Source organism: Gallinula chloropus (genome assembly GCF_964237585.1).
Source record: "Gallinula chloropus genome assembly, chromosome: 1".
Classification (NCBI taxonomy): Eukaryota; Metazoa; Chordata; class Aves; order Gruiformes; family Rallidae; genus Gallinula; species Gallinula chloropus.
In genome coordinates this window covers 26,493,176-26,511,910 of record NC_140085.1, presented here as the reverse complement: position 1 = coordinate 26,511,910, position 18,735 = coordinate 26,493,176, and the positions used below count along the sequence as shown (strand labels likewise).

Genomic DNA, 18,735 nt, shown 5'->3' with positions numbered 1-18,735 from the left:
CCAGAGAAAAAGCTAAAGAAAGCGAAGAGGCACTCGGGCTCCATGCATTTTGAGGACCAGTAGGATGGTAAGACATAAGACGTTTGTATTCAAACACTGTCAAGCAATAAAAAGGTTCAAATTAAAAGACTGATTGGCTGTAGAAGGAATGACTATGTAGCATAAGACACAGTCTGAAAACATTGATAGCTACTGCTTTTTAGATTAGATGGCTCTAATTGTGTATTTTATTAACTGTCTGCTTCAGTTTGTAGATGTTACTTCATGCACATTTGATGTTAAAGGAAATCGGGAAAGGTGTAGTAGTTGCCACTGACTTGTGCAAAACAAGGAAGAGAGAAACCTTTTGGAAACCTGATCCACATGTCTATGCTGAAGCACAAAGCAGGTTTGGTCTCCTCCCAACGTATCTTTATTAAAAGTATCACACATCTTGTCAGAATTTGGCAGATGAAATGATCTGCTGCATCTCATTTCAATTAGTTTCAGATTCCAACTGCTGGATCTTGTTATTATTTTATTTATGCTACTATCAGATGGCTTCTCCTTGCATAGGTACTTCCACACTGTGCTCATGTCAATTATAAACCTTCTGTTAAACAGTTTCAAGCAACTGGCTTTTTGTGGCATGCTGTTTTTCTTGTTTTTCAGACCTTGAGTCTTGCTTGTAGCCCTTCTGCAAACCTCTCCAGGTCTTTCCACATCCTTCATTAGTATGGACACCAGACTACCGTGTCCAGAAATAGCTTTGCTTTGCCCAGAGATAACCCCACCTCATGCTCTTATTGCATATTCCCAACAAACCCAGCATATTCAGCAGCAGTGCACGGAGAGCTCCTGTGCAGCTGGATGATCCCAGCAACTGTGATCCCTGTGATCTTTCCAGAGCCGCTGCTTTCTGAGAGGCAGCCTCTCCTTCTGCCAGGATGACTGGCGCTTTTTGTTCCCACTTGCACGACCTTGAATCTGTCTCCACTGAAACGCCTATTGTTTGAACATACCAGAAGATGGCTTTGTAATTGAGGAGTGACCCAACTCATCACGTTACACTGAGTCTCGCTTCACCCGAAAACTTGCATCAGCCATCTTTCAAATCACTGACAAACTATTAAATAACGTCGTGTCAATAACCAATCTCTGCAGCAGCACTATAAACTCTCCCATATATAGTGATAATTTCCAATTAGTAAACAAGCAGTTAGCTAGTTTCTAATATTTTTTTCTGGTTTTAGTATGGTGCTAACGTTTTAATCTGAATGTCGTGCTGTAATAAGTTAAATACCACACAGATATCTGAGCACATTATAGTAACATAGCCCCTGTGCAAACTCAGCTTTTAATTACGTAAGAAATATCAAGCTAATTTGGCAGACTCAGTGCCCATACAGTGTTGACACCCACAACAAACCATTTACAGACATCCCCAGGCAGACCAGTGTGTGCTTGCACAAGATACTAGCAGACTTCAGATGTGTTTGTGGGCACTGAGAGAGGTAATGTCTGTCTCACCAGCACCAACAGCACTGGAATATGAGTACTTGTTACTCAAGAACTAAACTCCTCTTCTGGGACTACAGAAGCTTCCATGTATTTCACACTCTTAGCTGTGTCACACCACAGTACAGATGAACAGGCAATCAAGTGCATTGAAATGAGGATCTGCTTGGGGGGGGAGGGGTGAGTGTGTGCAAAAAACCTGGGCAAATCAAAACCAGCAGCAAAGAAGAGAGAACAGAAATAGTGCTGTTCACTTCAAGACATCCACCCAGTGCTGTGTTTGGGACTTGACTCTCATACCCTTCATTTAAAGTAGCTGTGTGCCATGAAACCTGCTGATGACAGAAAGTTGGACCGTATCTCTAGTAAGAAAGGCTGGAAAATTACACGGGAAATGTTGGATGACCTTGAGGGCTAGTTTAGTAGAAATGGGAAGAAGCTCAAAAGCGCAGAGTGCCAGGGCATGTGCCTGGGGACCAATGAACAGAAGCGCTACTGTAAATTGGGAGATCATCAGTAGGAAATTATGAAGGAGGAGAAAAGCTTGGATACATTATCCAACTGAAGGAAGAATGTGGGTCTCCAGTATGACACAGGATGAAAAAGGCAAATACAATCACAAAATACTTCAGGCAGTGGATTTTCAGCAGAGAAAGGGAACTGTCGTGCCACTATAGAGAGCATTGATCAGAACTTGTTTAGGGTCAGTCCTTCTCATCCTTACTTGAAGAAGGCAAGTACAAACAAGAACAGGTGGCAGAAGGGGCTGCTGGGCTGGTAAGGGGTCTTCCAGAGAAACGTTTACAGGAACATAGATTATGTGGAGTGGGAAAAGGAAAACAGAGGATATCATTGGTCTTCACAGATAAACCAGAGAAAGAAATGAGACTTAAACTAAAGTTTGTGTTTGACTGAAGAACAATTGAACAGGAATAAATACAGATTAAAACTTTAAGCACAGTTTCTAGTTACCAAAGCAAAGTGTCTCACTATGAAATAGGGTAGCTGTGGGAATAACATCTGCATAATCCTCAGATTTTTATTACTAAATTTATTGAGGGTTACAGTGTTACTTGCAACAACCAAGCACTGGACTAAAGAACTAAGAAGGCCATTTCCAGTCCTGTGACTTACAGACACTGTCTTGTGATAGAAGTAACAAGTGACTGTGGTTGGGTTATCCTTGATGTACACCAGAAGGTGGCTGGAATGGAACCAAGACCGCATCACCTAAAACAACTCTGAAAATTTGTTTTCAGTCACTTAGAAAAGGAGGAACATATGGAAAGATGGAACACAAAACCAAGGAAAAGAACATGATTCTTCAGACACCAACATCCTTACCTCCCATGAGGAAGAGAAGCCCTGCCACATACTGCATAAGGCCTCGATCCCAACAGCACCCCAGCACCCCGATAATCCATCCGAAGAGTATGATGGCCACAGCCATGCCCATGAAGCCAGCTGTCATCCTGCGCAAATCTGCAGTGGGGGAGACAGAAAAACAGCATGCTTGTGAACAGTGATAGATCATCAACATCAGAGGGTTCTAACAGTCCAAAATGCTACTGATCTGCAAGGCTTCAGTGTGTGTTGGCATGGGATGATTTGAGTAAGGATGGTTCAGAGGGAGGACAATCCATAAATTAAGACACCTATGTGGGCTAGGGAGTGGGAGAAGGTGACCATTTCACCGCACAGTGAAACTCAGTGCAGATGCACCCTAGTGACTTGGGACAATTTGCTCAGGAATTAGAAGTTGAAAAGTGGACTCAGTGCAACGTTGTGACTAACAGCTCTAGACTCTGGGTACCAGCACAACTTGGTTTAAATCCTGCCTTCACATCTGCATCCTATACTCCACTGCATCCAGTGGATGCACCTGCTCAAACTGATTGAGAGGTGGTCTCTGTGCTTTGCTCCAGCGCAGACATGTCGGGGGATTCACCTCAGGCCTGATCCCCCCAGTGATCTTGGGAAGTCACTGATCCCCTCTGGGCTGCTGTTTCCCATGTGTAAGTTGGGGCATTGAGCCTTGCTGTCCAGCTGTGAAGTGTGTGAACCTGGGTACCTCCAGGATGGCGAGACATGCAGATATTGTGGTGTCAGAGATAATAAACTCACTGCAGATACACGGCTGGGGCATGGGACACTTTATTGCCCTCTCTTGTATCTAGAGGTGACTGTGACAGATGATTTTTGGTGAGGATGTTTTTGAGTGCTCCAGGGAGCGCTGAGTGGAGGAAGAGGGCAGGGAGCTGGACTGAAGGAAGCATTTTGTGCTCTGCATGTAGGGACTGAGTACTGCATCTGATAAGGCTGCATGGGGTTGACCTGTATTTATTTCATTAATAAAGGAAAAAGATCCCCAAGACCTAAGGTAAGGAACTCTTAAATTAAGACCTTGCTATATCCCATATTTGCTTTCTGCGAAAAGGATGGGACTACTGGGATCCCTCCTGATGTGTGTGCTGGGGAAAAAAAACCCTTCACATCTGTTTTTGATATGAAACCTGGGCAGGGAGACCACTTGGCTACTGAAATAGCAAGGACTATGAGAGCTGAACAGCATCTTTACACCCTCAAATAATGGAACAGATGTGGGCATCTTCATGACATTTCAGTGTCCCCCCTCACACGCGCATGGAAAGTTTAAGCACTGATTATGTCAAGAGTATATGTGTTGGGAAAATTCCAGCCCAGTCAGCTCTCCAAACATTTGTTTCCCTCTTGAAATGTGTTTTTTTCTTTTTTTTTTTTTTTTTTTTTTTTTTGCATAGCAATGATTTCACTTTCTTTCAAGAAACAGAATGCTTGTGACAGGGGGAGGAAGATTTGAAAACTGAATCATCCACCAGTCTCTGTGGCAGCCTTTCTCCTTGGCTGGCCTTTGACTGTTTCTCAATTTCTGTTATTTTTTTTACCCTTCTTCCACAGTGGATCACAAGGACTGCCAGTCCCAGCAGTGCAGTTCCCATGAAATTTGTGAATGGTGATTAAGTTAGATTCTATGATCATCAGAGACCTATAGAACTCCTTTTCCAAAATGCTGAGTGTCCATGAGGCCTACAGGTGTACTGGGACAGAATGATTTAATTCAGTGGGAGACAGTTTACTCAGGGCTGGGATCATTAAAGCAATTCTTATGCAAGGTTGAGTTGCAGAACACAATCCCTCCCTTACAACTACAGCCAGTTCCTGTAGACTATCACTGGGTTTTACAAGGAGTGCCTCTGACAACGGTAAGGATTATCTGGCCCTCAGCCTAGCAGTGACCAGGGCCCTTTTAGCAAGATACACATTTTAAAATTCATATTTTGTGACTGTCACACAAAAAAATCCCCCAAAACTCCCCAAAAAGCATTGATATGTTAAAAACAAAAAAAAGGGGGTTCCTACAGAAACCTATACAGACAACATTAGTCTCTGTTCCTTGGGAATTTCTCACTGCTGTCTAAAACAAGCAGTAAATGTTAGTAAGCATCTTTGACAGCATAGCATCTTCCTGCTTTTCAGTCTGTGAAAGCCTGGGTTAAGTTTGAGAAACAGATAAAACCATAAAATGTTTACTGTTTCCTACATCACCTTCAGTAACAGCACAACAGGTCTCTCGGAAGCGCTGTACAGCTGTCTGTGTCAGGTCTGCAAGGCCCTTCCATTTCAGCTCATTACTGCTGACTCTGGGAAACAGCACTTGCTTGGCCAAATGGAAACAAACCCTCACAACCTGCTCTTAATTGGCTGAATTTAAATAGCTTTATTCGGCTATGATATGTCAGTAACTTCTCAGACCTACCCCCATGACTAGCTGACGGAGTCAGTTTTCACAGGTCCCAGAAGGGATCACAAGCATCCCCGCATCCCATATACCAAACTGGGGAATGGGTTTTACCTCTTTAAAATCAATATGAGTTTTGTCATTGAACAGAATAGCTAATGTAGCAGGACCAAGATTTCTAGGCCAAATTTTGAGGTTTGTTTCACTTCACCTCTCTTGCTGACAGAAGCAAAAACACAGCAAAATCCACCAGCATAATTGTGGGTTTACATTATCCCTTGAAAAAACCCCAGCAAGCTCTCCTCTCACAGACAGCACCACATGTAAACAAATTCAGAGTTGAAATTCTTTAAGAAATCCCAGTTCTCTCAAATTCAGTGGGCTCAGTTGAAGATTACCACTGCTCAGGCTACTTGCAAATCTTCTCACAGTCCCATCCACTAGAGATTGTTAGAAATAACACAATAAACACAAACTTTCTTTTCTGTTCAAAATCATCCTGGGTTTTGTACTGTCATAACCTTCCTTGAGAGCAGCCCTTACTAATTGCAGTGCTGGAAAAAGGGGTTGCAAAGTTAGTTTCATAAACAGCCTGTGCTTGTCCAACAACATCTTCCTGGTGCTTCTCACCAGTCAGCATCCACATGAAGCTGAGGTCTGTGCTGAGAACAAATCTATTCAGAACAAGTGATTCTTCTGTGGGAAAGTACCTAATATTTTGACCCTCAGGATGTTTAGTGAGGAGAAGGCCAGGGAACAGGAGCCACCTTCTCTGGACACAACCCTCCATTAGTACATTTTATGATTAACTGGTCTGTTGGTGTGGTGCTCAACATGGAAAGGGCAACAGAAAAGTAAATATTTGCATTGTGTACTCAGGGCAATATATAAATTCCTTCCACTCATTTAGGAGCCAGGGATGCCATATAAATATAAACAACAGCTCATCAGTACAAATTGATGGGGCTTTGTCTGAGTTTGATTGGCATTGATAAGACCTTTCCTGAATACATCCTGCAAAGGTAAAAAGGGTCAATCTTTGTCATATACCACCACTTTATGACATTTGAGTTTATCCTTGGGGTTGTGTTTTTTATTAGTCTGAAATTGCTTTTATTTATTTTTAGGTTATGAAATGAATAGTTGTCCACGTTTTCCTTCTCAGAAAACCTTTCTGAGTAACTACAGCATCTCAGGATCATGACATGACAATCTCAGACAACTGAAGGAATGGCTATGCCAGCAAAATGCATTGTTCAATCCTATCCAGCCAAACAGGAGCTGCAATAGCAAACATACCTTATCTGAGCTCAGACATGTGCACTGCTTAGCTGGTTCTACAGCTGATCCTCTCCTGAATACCCACCCTAAGTTCTCACAATAAAGCAAAGTGCATAGATTGCAGTGGTACCATGAAGCCTTCTCCTCCACCACCTAGTAACCCAGACCTTTAGAAATGTAGCTACAGGGCACAAGTAAGGAAGGTATTACATTGCTTGTTCTGTAAGACCTATAATCACAGAATCACAGAACATTAAGGGTTGGAAGGGACCTTGGAAGATCATCTAGTCCAACCCCCCTGGCAGAGCAGGATCACCTAGATTTAATCACACAGGAATGCATCCAAGCAGGGTTTGAATGTTTCCAGAGAAGGAGACTCCTCAACCCCTCTGGGCAGCCTGTTCCAGTGCTGCGTCACCCTCACAGTGAGAAAGTTTCTCCTCACATTCACATGGAACTTCCTGTGCTCCAGCTTGCACCCATTGCCCCTTGTCGCTGGCCCTCACTGAGAAGAGCCTGGCTCTGTCCTCCTGACACTCACCCTTTACATATTTATAAACATTAGTAAGGTCACCCCTCAGTCTCCTCCAAGCTAAAGAGACTCAGGTGCCTCAACCCTTCCTCATAAGGAATCATCTTGGTGGCCCTGCACTGGACTCTTTCAAGGAGTTCTATGTCCTTCTTGAACTGAGGGGCCCAGAACTGGACACAACATTCCAGGTGTGGTCTCACACATGGAAAATTGGACCTACTAGATACTACTACTAATACACCCCAGGTTGCCATTGGCCTTCTTAACCATGAGGGCACATTGCTGGCTCATGGTCATCCTGCTGTCCATCCTGTTGGACCCTCAGGTCCCTCTCACCTGTGCTGGTATCCAACAGGCCAGTCCCCAACCTAGACTGATACCTGGGGTTGTTCTTCTCTAGATGCAAGACCCTACCCTTGCCCTTGTTAAATCTCATTAAATTTCTCTCCACCCAGCTATCCAGCCTACGTCTTGCTGAAGGGCAGCACAGCCCTCTGGTGTGTCAACCACCCCTCCCATTTTTTGTTGTCAGCAAACTTGCTGACTGTACACTCTATTCCCTCATCCAGGTCATCAATGAATTTATGGAATAGTACTGGTCCTAGTACCTACCCCTGAGGGGCTCCACTAGATACAGGCCTCCAGCTAGACCTTCCCATTGATCACAACTTGGTGGCTTCTTCCCTTCAACCAGCTCTCAATCCACCTCAGTACTCGACCTTCCAGACCACACTTCCTCAGTTTAGCCATGATGATGCTGTGGGAGATGGTGTCAAATGCAGAAGTTGATTTTCAGTGCCTCTTTGACCTGCCATTTCAATATTCTGCTACACAGTCTCAGAGACCCCCATCACTTGTAGGTGAAAGTGCAATATTATCTTTATACTCATGTTTTAGAGACATCAACTTCATCCTGTTTTCTTTTTTATATTAACAGACTAAAAGCTATGTGTGAATATCTTCCCCTTTATAAGTACTTTCCATGCCTAGCACTACTAGAGGTGCTGCTCTGCGTAACAGACAGGAACTCACCACTGACAAAACCAACATAGACCATCAGGCATCATGTTCATGTAGACTGGCAACAACACATTTCTTGATTGATAACATTGGAGAAGGGACAGGGAATGAAGTAACCCAATTCCCATGCCTGAAACTGAAATGGTAAGTTTGAAAGCCACAAACTTTGTGAATCGTGATGAAAAGAGAAGCATTAGCGTTTTAGACAACCTCCTTAAAATAGAGACAGAATCTCAGAAAACAACATGCACTTCCTAAAAGCATTTTAGTTTTCTGTAGGAGAATGTTAACTGGAAAGGTTTTCTGGAGATAAAGAAAGGCAGAAGAGCTGATTAGGATACATTTATTTCCAAGCAGCATTTGGTAGAAGGTTCTCTCTGTCAGCTTGTAAATGCCCCTGCCCTTCATTTCACCCTGATATCTGTCCATCTGTATTTGTTATGAGCAATAAAGTAATTCATGCTAGCTGTCACATCGTGGAAGGAGTTTCACACCCCAGCAGCTGCAAACATAACATGTTCTGAATCAGCGTTGCTTCTTGAAAATTTCAATATGCCTTTTTGACTTCTGATGTTCTGTCCTCTTCCTTGAAATTGCAAGTCATCTTTCTAAAAGAAAGACCTCCTCTTGGTATCTCTCTATCTTCCTTTCCACAGAGGGGTTTAATAATACTTCCAATATATTAGAGATTTCTTTCTTTGCAACACATACAGAAAGGAAAATATGAGCCTCTTGTGAAAGAATGGGAAACCAAGACAAGATGAGAATAGTCAACCTGCCCATGGCTATGTGAAAAGTTTGCACAGAAGTGTATAACTGGATTTCTGGACAGCCCTTTAACCACACAGCACTGCTTCTGCTTTCAGAACTGCTTGTTCTCAAGCGTTTGTTACCAGATCAAACCACAGTGCTTGCTATCAGACCATCAGCAAGTGCAATACTGCTGCAAATAGAGTTCTGGATACTCAATCCTACATCTCCCTCTTTCTTCTCCCAAGAGAGAATGTCCATAGGGAGTGAGGACCCTAGAGTCTGTGTCCAGAATATCCAGAACAGCTTAGAAGACATTCTGGATATAGCACCGTTCTTTCCTGAGACGTCCCAACAAAAGCAGAAACCAAAAAGGAAATCACAGATGCATTTCTGTGCCTGTCCAGGGCCATTGTCAGGGTATAGTATCACCACAAGGAGAAATAGACTGGGATAGCATAATCCTTCATCACAGGTCACTTTGATCTATACCCTCCTGTACTAGATTCATTCTCATTTATCTTTACCAGTGTGGGATTAAAAACATTTGTACTTGAAAAGAGTGTAAATCACTGCTTTTTCATCTTCTTCCAAACAAATACGTGTATTGGAAATTGTTCAAGAACTGCACACAGCCCAAGAGCACAATTTACAAGATTTCACTAAGTTTTGTTTAAATTACTTCTCTTACAAAGAATCAGTATCACAGAGGTACCTTTCTCTAACATCATCTCTTTTCTTACCTCACCCCAAAACTACAAGGAGGGGCAAGATGTAAAATGGGACAGACGTGTCTTCTACTGAACACCATCCCTAGCAGCTCCCAGCTGCGATGAACAAGGGACTATTGATGCAGGTGAATTCGAATGGTACCTCCTGACTCACGAGTCTCTCCACACAGCTTAAGTCTGTATTTTGGATGAGGTTGGCAAGTGGAGGGTGAGGTTTTAATCTTTTCTTTCTGCTTCAGGTATGGAGAGATAAGAAATGTGTATTAGTCTACCTGACACCCAGTTAAAATCTCTGAGTGCCTTTTACTGAATCACATGGCAAGCCAGTCTCCAGTTTAAAGCTTACTCTAACACAATCATAAAGGGTACAACCCACTGCAACAAAAGTCACAGAGGATTATATGTAAGGACTCTGCACCAGGGAAGGACTTGGAAATATGCATGTCACAAAGGCACACATGAAAACACAACCACCTCAATGCTGAGAAACAGGAGGTCCTTACAAAAAAAAAACTGTACTCTGAAGGAGTTAGGTGGGTCTTTGTATCACAAGGAGCACATTGGTGTTTGTAATATACATGTGTAACTTCTTCTAAGCCAGAAAATCCCATCACCTTCTCTTGGCTAGGGTTTGTTGGTTGTGTGAAGAAGCGTTTTGTTGCCAGCACGTATGAACATGCCTATATGGAAATACTGATAGGAAGCTTCACAAACTCGCTGGGGTCTGTAGTAGTCAGCAAGTCCCACAGAATGGGGTGTAGAGTGGACAGCCTGGCACATGGATAATCTCAGGACAGACCATCTCTCTGGATTTCCTCTGGTGGACTTCTTAAGTGTTCTTACAGTTATTTAAAACAGGAACAATGACCAAAGGAAGGTGCCAGCTGTACATCTTCCTTCATAACAAATCCCAGCAACTTCACAGTCAGGAGAGCAGTTCATCAGAGGAGGAACAAAGTCCTGTCTTCTATAAAGGCTGAAACCTTCAGAGGTTCATGCTGACAGATAGCAAATTCCACATGACACTGCAATTTCCTGTCTCCAGTGACTCTTTCCATAAAGGACCAGTGAGGGATGGAGCATCCCAGACTAAGTCACGCACTGGTATGTTACTGTCTGAAAGAAATCCCTTCTGTTTTGGGGAAAATTAAAGGGGCCTACGAAATTCTGCAGTGGCTGAAAGCAACATTTGGAGCTTGAATATCAAGTCCCGATTTTACTCTTGCCTTTTGCTCATGTAGAGCAGAGAGGAGACAAAAGAAAAACACCTTCGAGTAAGAGAGAGATTTAAGGAGGCAGTAAAGAAAGAAGGAAGGAAACAAAGCTTGTTTAAGTGCATGGGGGAAAAGGTGAGAAAAAGCGTCTCATGAGGCTGAAAAGATGGATTTGTCTTCAAGAGATTTTATGATACAGATATTAGAGAGGTCAGTGCATAAAGAAAGTGTTGGCACAGCAGAAAATGAACACATCAGATGCAGTTGTACCACAGAAGGTAGAAAACTTGGGTCTTGAGAGAAAGATGGCTGTGAATATCATCCCGTAGAAGGTTCAGCCTTTTGCTCCAATCCTACTCCCCCTTCTGCTGAAAAAGCAACTTTGGCCAGAGAAGAAAAAATATTTTGTGTATTTGCTGTGTTGCTGCTCAGCTCTGAGTGACAGCAGGCTAGGAAGGAAACAAAAGCTCTGCCCTTACAACCCCTCGTGCAGTAGGCCAGTGTAGCTGAACCTGTGCCAAAGCATTCATTGTTCCACTCTACCCTACTCCAAGCTGTTCCCTTCCCTACTATGATTCTAGAGAGGAGATCTTTTTTTCACAGAAAGCACCTGAAGCTGATAATTTCTGTTTATTCAGTGATGTTCAAGAGCTGATCTTGAAGTCTTTCTCTCTCCAGATTTACTACCCGCACTGTTAAGCACTGCAGTATACGATCATCTAGGAACATTTCCAAGCGTCGGTCCCAGCAGAGTACACTTGTAATTTGCCCAGTTGACCCTTTCATCCCTCCTCGCTTCCCCCTCCTCCCCTCCTATTCCCTAGAAACAAGGAAGAAAGTCTAAGGCACCTGCATTTTTGGACATCCTTCTTCATATTCATAACTTTAATCCCTCCTGCTCCTGCTAGGTGAGGCCTCACAAAGCAAGCATTTCCCAGTTGTAGCTATGCCAAGAAGCTTTTTGTTACACAGCTTTCACAGATTATGCAGGTGTGAAGAATTCGAGGCATATGTAATAAAATGTCTTCTGCTCAATTTCAATGTAAACTTCAGGACTTTATCAGATTAGAGCTATGTTTTTTGGTTGATTTTTTTTTCTAATCCCTCCCCCCATCCCCATTTTTCTCCCTTCCTATTCCCTAGAAGAGCTTAAGGAGTAAACACCTCCTTACATTGGTCACATCTTACTTTGAGTGACCTCTCCTTTGAGCCACCATGTCACAAGTACAATCATGCCATGGAAGAAGCACAGCAGTGTCCCTCAGTACCACGTTAGCCTGGCCAGAGGATGCAAGGCACCTGGAGGTTCCTGATGATACGAGGCACCATCTCCCTGCACCCAGCTCCTCCAGCCCCAGTGGCAGGGGAAGAGGCCAGGTGGAAAGGCCAGCTTGCTAAATGGAAGTTTTCCCACATTCTCCAGTCATCTGGAAGATGGACTCTGGCTTTCAGGGCAGAGGCAGCACCCTTCCCTGTAAAGTGCTTTCAGTGCTGGTGAGAAGTGTTGCTTCGACACCAGAAGATTGAACTTCTCCATTTATTGTCCCCAACACAGTAGCTACAGTGCACAGGAGGAAATGCAGAGCAGGGCGTCAGGGCAAGCATCACCTTGCAGCTCTGTGAAGGTGTCATGGGCACCTAGAGACGCCTTGGGGGTAAGCAGTTGCTCCAGTACCCCTACCTGCGAGGGACTGAGCATCTAGAATGAAGAGGTCAGTGAGCTCTGCTTTCCCTGTGAGAGGGCTGGGTGCTCCAAAGCTTTCCTCTGAAAAATAGATGCTCCCCAGAGGTGCCACAGGAGCCGATTCACCTGGGTTTTTTTGGAGGCATTCAGATCATAATGATGTACAGAGCAGACTAACAGTTGTGTAAAAATAATTGGGATACAGAAAGCCTTATATCCTATTGTATACAGTCATGGCTTTATTGTCTAGTTTACAAAAGTCTGCTTCCATGGGGAGCACACTCTGCCCTGTTACACTCTGCTTTTTCATATGCCATCCACCAGTGCAGTATCTACATGTCTTCTAAATACATGGAAGTTTATTAAAATTTAATCTTCAGCTAGAATCTCTCGAAACACTTCTTGCAAAGGCAGCCAGGGCTCATTGGAGCAGAAAGAAGCAGAAGGAAAAAAAACAGAAACAATCTCTTTTGCTCCCTTTTTATTTCAGTGAGGAGAGAAGAGAGGACAAAAACAGATGGAGAATGAAAGAGAATGATGAGGAAAATTAAAGGAAAGTTTGTATTAAAGATGACAAATGGAGTGTGACAGGAAGCAAGAAACATAATTGTATGTAAAAACCCAGTATCAGGCAGCATTAAGAGTCTTTTGTAAAATGCAGATTTACCCTAAGCTCCTCCAGAAGATAAATGAATTTGGAGGTACACAGGAACAGACCACAGGAGGAGCAGGAGGGGTAATACAGAAAAAGAGAGACTTGGTAATGCCTCTTCTGCTCTACCTTTTCCCCTCTGCATCAGACTTGCCTCCCCTGCTGCCCCTCCCAGCCCATCACTAAAGCCTTGCTTACATCAGGGAGTGACTAAAACATTATCCTAAAGATTTTTCTTCCCTTTCAGCCCCTGCCCCAGCCACCCATGCAATATTATGCAGCACAAGCTGAGACTAATCCCACCATAAAGCATTCAGAGCAGCAGGTTTGATAAATGGCTGGGATGAAAAAGGATGGAGGTGGAGGGATGGTATCTCTGCTTTATCAGTGCCCTGGCACTCTCCTGAAACATACTCATTCCACAGACCCCAGCCTTAAGCATTCAATTCAGGACCTCTGAAAGGTGTATTCTTGTTTTCAAAAAAGACCATTTACTGCAAGTGAGGCTGGGCTGGAGGCTGGGAGGAGAAGAAGGAGGATGAGGGAGAAGGAGGGAAGAAGTATAGAAAGACATTTAAAGCTGTGAGAAAACACTCTCCCTTATGGAGAAATTTTGATTTTGAAGTTTACTCTTCTATTAACATTTAAATTGAAAGGCGTTTCTTCCAAGCTCCACATAGGAAACCAGAAAATCTGCATTTAAATAGATACCATTTAAAAGTGGGGAAAATATATATCAGCATTGAATGCTTCTCCATTTGTCTGAAAAGAACTTCTCTTATAGATGATTATTAATTTTTTTTTATTTTTCTTTTGTATGTGCTAAAAAGAGAAATTGGAAGTACATTAGAATTCTGCTTGGCACAAGAAGGAGGTGGGGGGATGGCTGCTCAGTTGCCCAAAACCCAAGTTTTGAGTTCAGATATTCTGCAGGAGGATCTCTGGAGCCTACAGGAAGGACTCCAGCAGGAAGGTCCTTTCCTGCCTGGCCCCAGTGACACAGAACCCATGTCCGAGGAGCTTAACACTCACACTGAAATGCTCGCCTTGCTGGGGTCATCGCCAAGGTTCCCAGTCTCTTCTGGACAATCAGACCTTCTCCAGTTTTGTTAGACATCTCTGTACCTTCAGGGCACCATCTAGAAAACAGGGACATGCACCTCCCTGAAAGGCACCTAAGCATAGCTTATGTGTGGTGTTAAACGGGGTGTTGGTGGAGGAGACCTCACAGCCAAGGAGTCGGTGAGGCCTGAGGAGGCTGTGCTCAGAGGGTTTAGAGAGAAGTCCTGGGGCAAGAAGAGATACCATATGTTGATCCACATTTCACATCATGCTCATCTTGTGAGTTGGCACCTGGGGCTGTGAACAGCCCATCACAAACCCAGAAACTTCATATGAGACTGGATCTGGTGTTTTGCAGAGTGCTATCTCTTCTCCTGCAGCAAACCCAGCAAGAACGAGAATGAGCAAGACCAGCCTCCTGCGCGGGGGAGAGCTGAAATCTTCAACACATGCACACCGAGGTGGAAAGCTGGAAATGAATAAGGGCAATATCCCCATGTTGTTTGCAAGTTCTCCCTACCTCCTGCCCCAACCTGCCTCTGCCTTCTGCCTGAAGTGACCATTCTGAGGCTCACCCTTGCCATGGGCCAGCGCCCCACAGCCTATGTGCTGGCCATGGCCTCACATAAGGAGGGACAGGCAGGAGCATGAGAAGAGGAGCAGGAGAGTTCCTGCCTTGTGAGACAGGGGACTCTCACCACCTATGTGTCTGCAGAATCCCCATTTCTTGGTTTTGGTCGTGAGTGGTGAAATTGAATTTCACCTACCAGCAGCATTCAGGGACTAACAAAGATTCACCTTCACATGGTGCTTGCTCTAATTCCAGAGCACAATGGGCTTTGTTGCCAGTGAAGAATCCCCAGAACAATCCAATTATTAATATTCATTCCCTTTTTTTTCCACCTCATTTTCAAGCTCACTCCTACAGAAAAGGTCAGACACATACTACCCCCCAGCAATATGTTGTCAGCCACCTCAAGGGCTTTTTCTGCCGTATTAGAAAGGGAATAATCAGGAGTGAAGGAGGTTTGGAGCCCCAGAGGTTCAGCTATGGACTTTGGTGGGTTTCACCTTCAGGTCACTGGTCTGAATCTAGGTCAGGCTGTCGCTGGATGTGATCTACTGTCCAAAACCCAGGTCGTGGTTAGTTACTGTGAAAACAGGTCCATACAAACCTAAAGGAGAAGAAGCTACACCATGCTTTGGCTCTTTTTAGAGAGTAGCAATGCAACACAGCACGAGAAGGATGGTTCGGTGATCCAGGTACTAGTGGAGAGTCAGTGAAAATGCAGATACTAGTCTCTGCTGTCTCACAGACTTGTATGACAAAATGTCAGGCTTTCTGTTCATCAGTTCTCATAAACTCGGATAATCTCATGTCATTGGGTTGTTCTGAGGATTAAAATAGAAAAGATTGAGAGTTAGGTTCTCTGCAATGTTGGTACCAGAAGCCCTAAAAATGCCCCTGACAGTTAAAAACTTTGCAGTAGGATATGGGGACTTTTTTCAGTGGTAACTTTGAATGCAGTCTGATAAAAACTGAAATCTGAAAAAGCACAGAGATCAAAATAAGCAAAAGGGAAGAGAAACTGAACATTGTGGCTATTTCTTGAGCCAAGCTGAAATCATGGAACTAAGACCCCAGTTTGACACTGGATCCCCATCAGACTTGATTTTTCCAGCATGATGCTGTCTCTCATCACTGGGTCGGTGAAGACGAACACCTCCTGACATTCAACAGCTGAATGGATTTGGCCAAATTGCTCTCATTGCCCTTCTATCTCCCCTTCCCAGCTTGCTAGGATCTCACAAGGAACAGCCTTGATCTTTCGGGGGTCTCTAGCTAAATTTTTCCTATGCAGCTGGCAATCACTTTCTGAACATACATACGTGACAAGAAGAAATGTTAGTGGAAGAAGCAGGTGCCTGGAAAATGGATTTCCATTTGTCCTTCCCTCCCCCTTTCCAAAACCCTGTTAATAAGCGCGCTGACTATAATGTGGCACTAACCTTTCACAATTGATGCCAGTGACATTTTGACAGTTCCACATATGGGCCTGCCGAAAGCAGAAGGAATATAAATTTGCAATTTGGTAAAAAGCTGGGTGAGCAGCCAAAGCAGCTTGGGGGAAGGAGGAGAAAACCGCCAACAAGCCAAACAAAAGCCCACTTCACAGATGTTATGCACAGCAAAAAGGAAAAGCACATCCACAGCTGGATGTACCCCAGCAAATACACGCTCGGAAAAAAAGCCTTAGGCACCCATTAAGCCCAGTCTAGCCTGAGATGCTTCCCAACAGATTCTCCTCACATGGCAAATTTAGGAGAAGTCTTTCCTAGCAGAAGGGAAACAGGACACGGCACTCAATCTGTGCAAACTGTCTGGTTAACATCACATGTCACAGGACTCGGCAGTTGCTCTAACAAGGAGTCTTCAATATTTCCACCAATGTGATCAGCCGTAGGGAAACAACTATTTTCTAACACTGTTTTGTCGAGTGTCTTTGAATTTACTTTTCAAGGTATCACTGCACAAAACATCCCTGACAGTTCACAGATTGGCTGGGCTACTCGGCGCGCGCATCGCACATCATACATCTTCCCCAGATTACATCTATATTGAATCTCATAATATTTGGCTAAAAACCTTCTTCCAGAAAGTGGTCCAGTCATCATGCGACGAGATGAAAAAAATGTTGCACTTAGAGGTTTGTTCAGGTCATTAATTAGCCCCCAGTGTTAGAAAGGCCATTCTGTTCTTTCATTTGGGTATGTCTGGTTGCTGCTTCCAGGCATGGTTATTGCTGCGTGGTGAGGTAAGTGCTGCTGTGTTCACTCCCTTTCTGTCTGAGCCCTGTTTCAGCAACACTGAAATAATGCTTTAGCTGAAATCAGGGGACTGCGGCTTTTACTGACGCCTCAGTGGAAAATGTGGAGGTGGAGTCGCTATATATATGTATGTAAATAGTCATGTGTAGTAATGGTATAGCTTCTGTACGTGGCTAACCAGGAACGCAAAATTGCTATTTAAATATAGTGGTTTATCTGGATTTTCTTTATGATGATGCAGGTCCTCTGGGCAGACCAGGGAGGGAATCAGCAGAAGGTTCCAGGTAGGCATAGCCCAGCTTGCAACTGAGAGCCAATGGGGCATGCCCTCCCCATCTCCGGAAGCACGAAGCCAAATGTAGAGCCCAAAAGAGCTCTAACAAACTCCAAAACACTTCCTAAACAAGGGTAGCAGGAGTCACTGTTCAGCATCTGCTGACGGAGGTGGACTGACACTAAAAGCATGACCTCAGAAAGCTGGGTTGTTGCTCAGGCTGGGAACAGTAAATCTTTTGAAAAAGTCAGATTTACTATTTTTGAGACGTTTTCCCTCAAGCGTTTTTTGTACTGAAGAAATAATAGTAGGGTAGCTGCTGGATCACTGTATTAGCCATGCTCATGGGGAGTGTGAAGCATAAGACCTTTCTGAAGTAATGTCACTTGATAGGCAGGGGACTGCATCCAAGGCTGGACCATGCGTGGGTGTTTCCTGCCATCGCAGGATACAGATGACCGCTACCAGCATGACATTTGTAAGGGGTTATGCTCGATGGGATTGAGAGGATGATGAGGGTCGGAAGTGCAGTGTATCCAGCAGTTGTGACAGAGCATATGCTGGATTTCACCATGGCATGCTTGATCTGAAGTCATTCACCTGTCAGACTTCAGGAACCAGCATGAAGTTGCTTCCAAAGCCAGCATACCATATTTAGCTCTGACTGTTTTTGGCAACATACTGCTTCATCTAAAATAACTGGTAGGATCCAACTTGGCATGTGAGACTACCTGGTCTCATCAGATAAAAAAAGAGGAACTTAGTCATTACTTGGCCCCAGCTCTGCAAGCAGGTAGGGCTTCCACATACGGCAGGGGATGGAGCGAGCCCCTGCCTTGTTGTAGCCTTGCTGGTAACAGAGAGTAGCACACAGATGTTCACCCAAGGCTTTCTACTCAAGTCAGCTCACTCCTGTTTTTTTAGAGGGCCTCCCTATCTCAGCACCCAGTTCCCACCCGCAAGGGTCCCATTTGCTTCTCTGACTCCCCAGGCCGCTAACAGGCTGTGCTGCTGTTTGCATGGGGTTTTTTTCAGGAAAGAGCGATCCTTGCCCAGGCTCCCCGGATGGCAGCCGCAGTCGAAGCGCCGGCTAGCAGCAGATTTCTCTACAGCACACTGTTAGCACTCCTGCTGCTGGTATCGTCACAAGAGCCTACGCCAAACTGGTGCGGCTGGGGGAGATGTTCTGAGGAATGACCGCATGTGAGTGGCAGTTGGCCAGTACAAACAGCCCCCGCGCGCTGACGGACAGGGTAGGAGGATGATAAACATTGCAGCTGTGTGCGGCCTCAGGGGGCCCGTTACCTTTTCATGGAAATCACCCCTCGGTCTCTGCTAAGGAAAAACTGTGAGTGCTGCTAATGCAGTGGAGTCCTGCAGGCAGCACTCTGCCTAGAACTCCAGGGTCTGATGGAGTGGTGTGAGGCCATG

General features: G+C 44.4%; 1 protein-coding gene across 1 annotated transcript in view; it reads right to left on the bottom strand.

Annotated features, from left to right (window-relative positions):
• TMEM178B (transmembrane protein 178B) overlaps nucleotides 1-18,735 on the bottom strand; it is a gene marked incomplete at both ends in the record, with an annotated part of 231,565 nt that overhangs the window by 18,768 nt on the left and 194,062 nt on the right. The window contains one exon of the mRNA XM_084273761.1: nucleotides 2,842-2,979. Coding sequence (XP_084129887.1) covers nucleotides 2,842-2,979 — 138 coding nt within the window. The remainder of the gene's footprint in view (nucleotides 1-2,841; nucleotides 2,980-18,735) is intronic.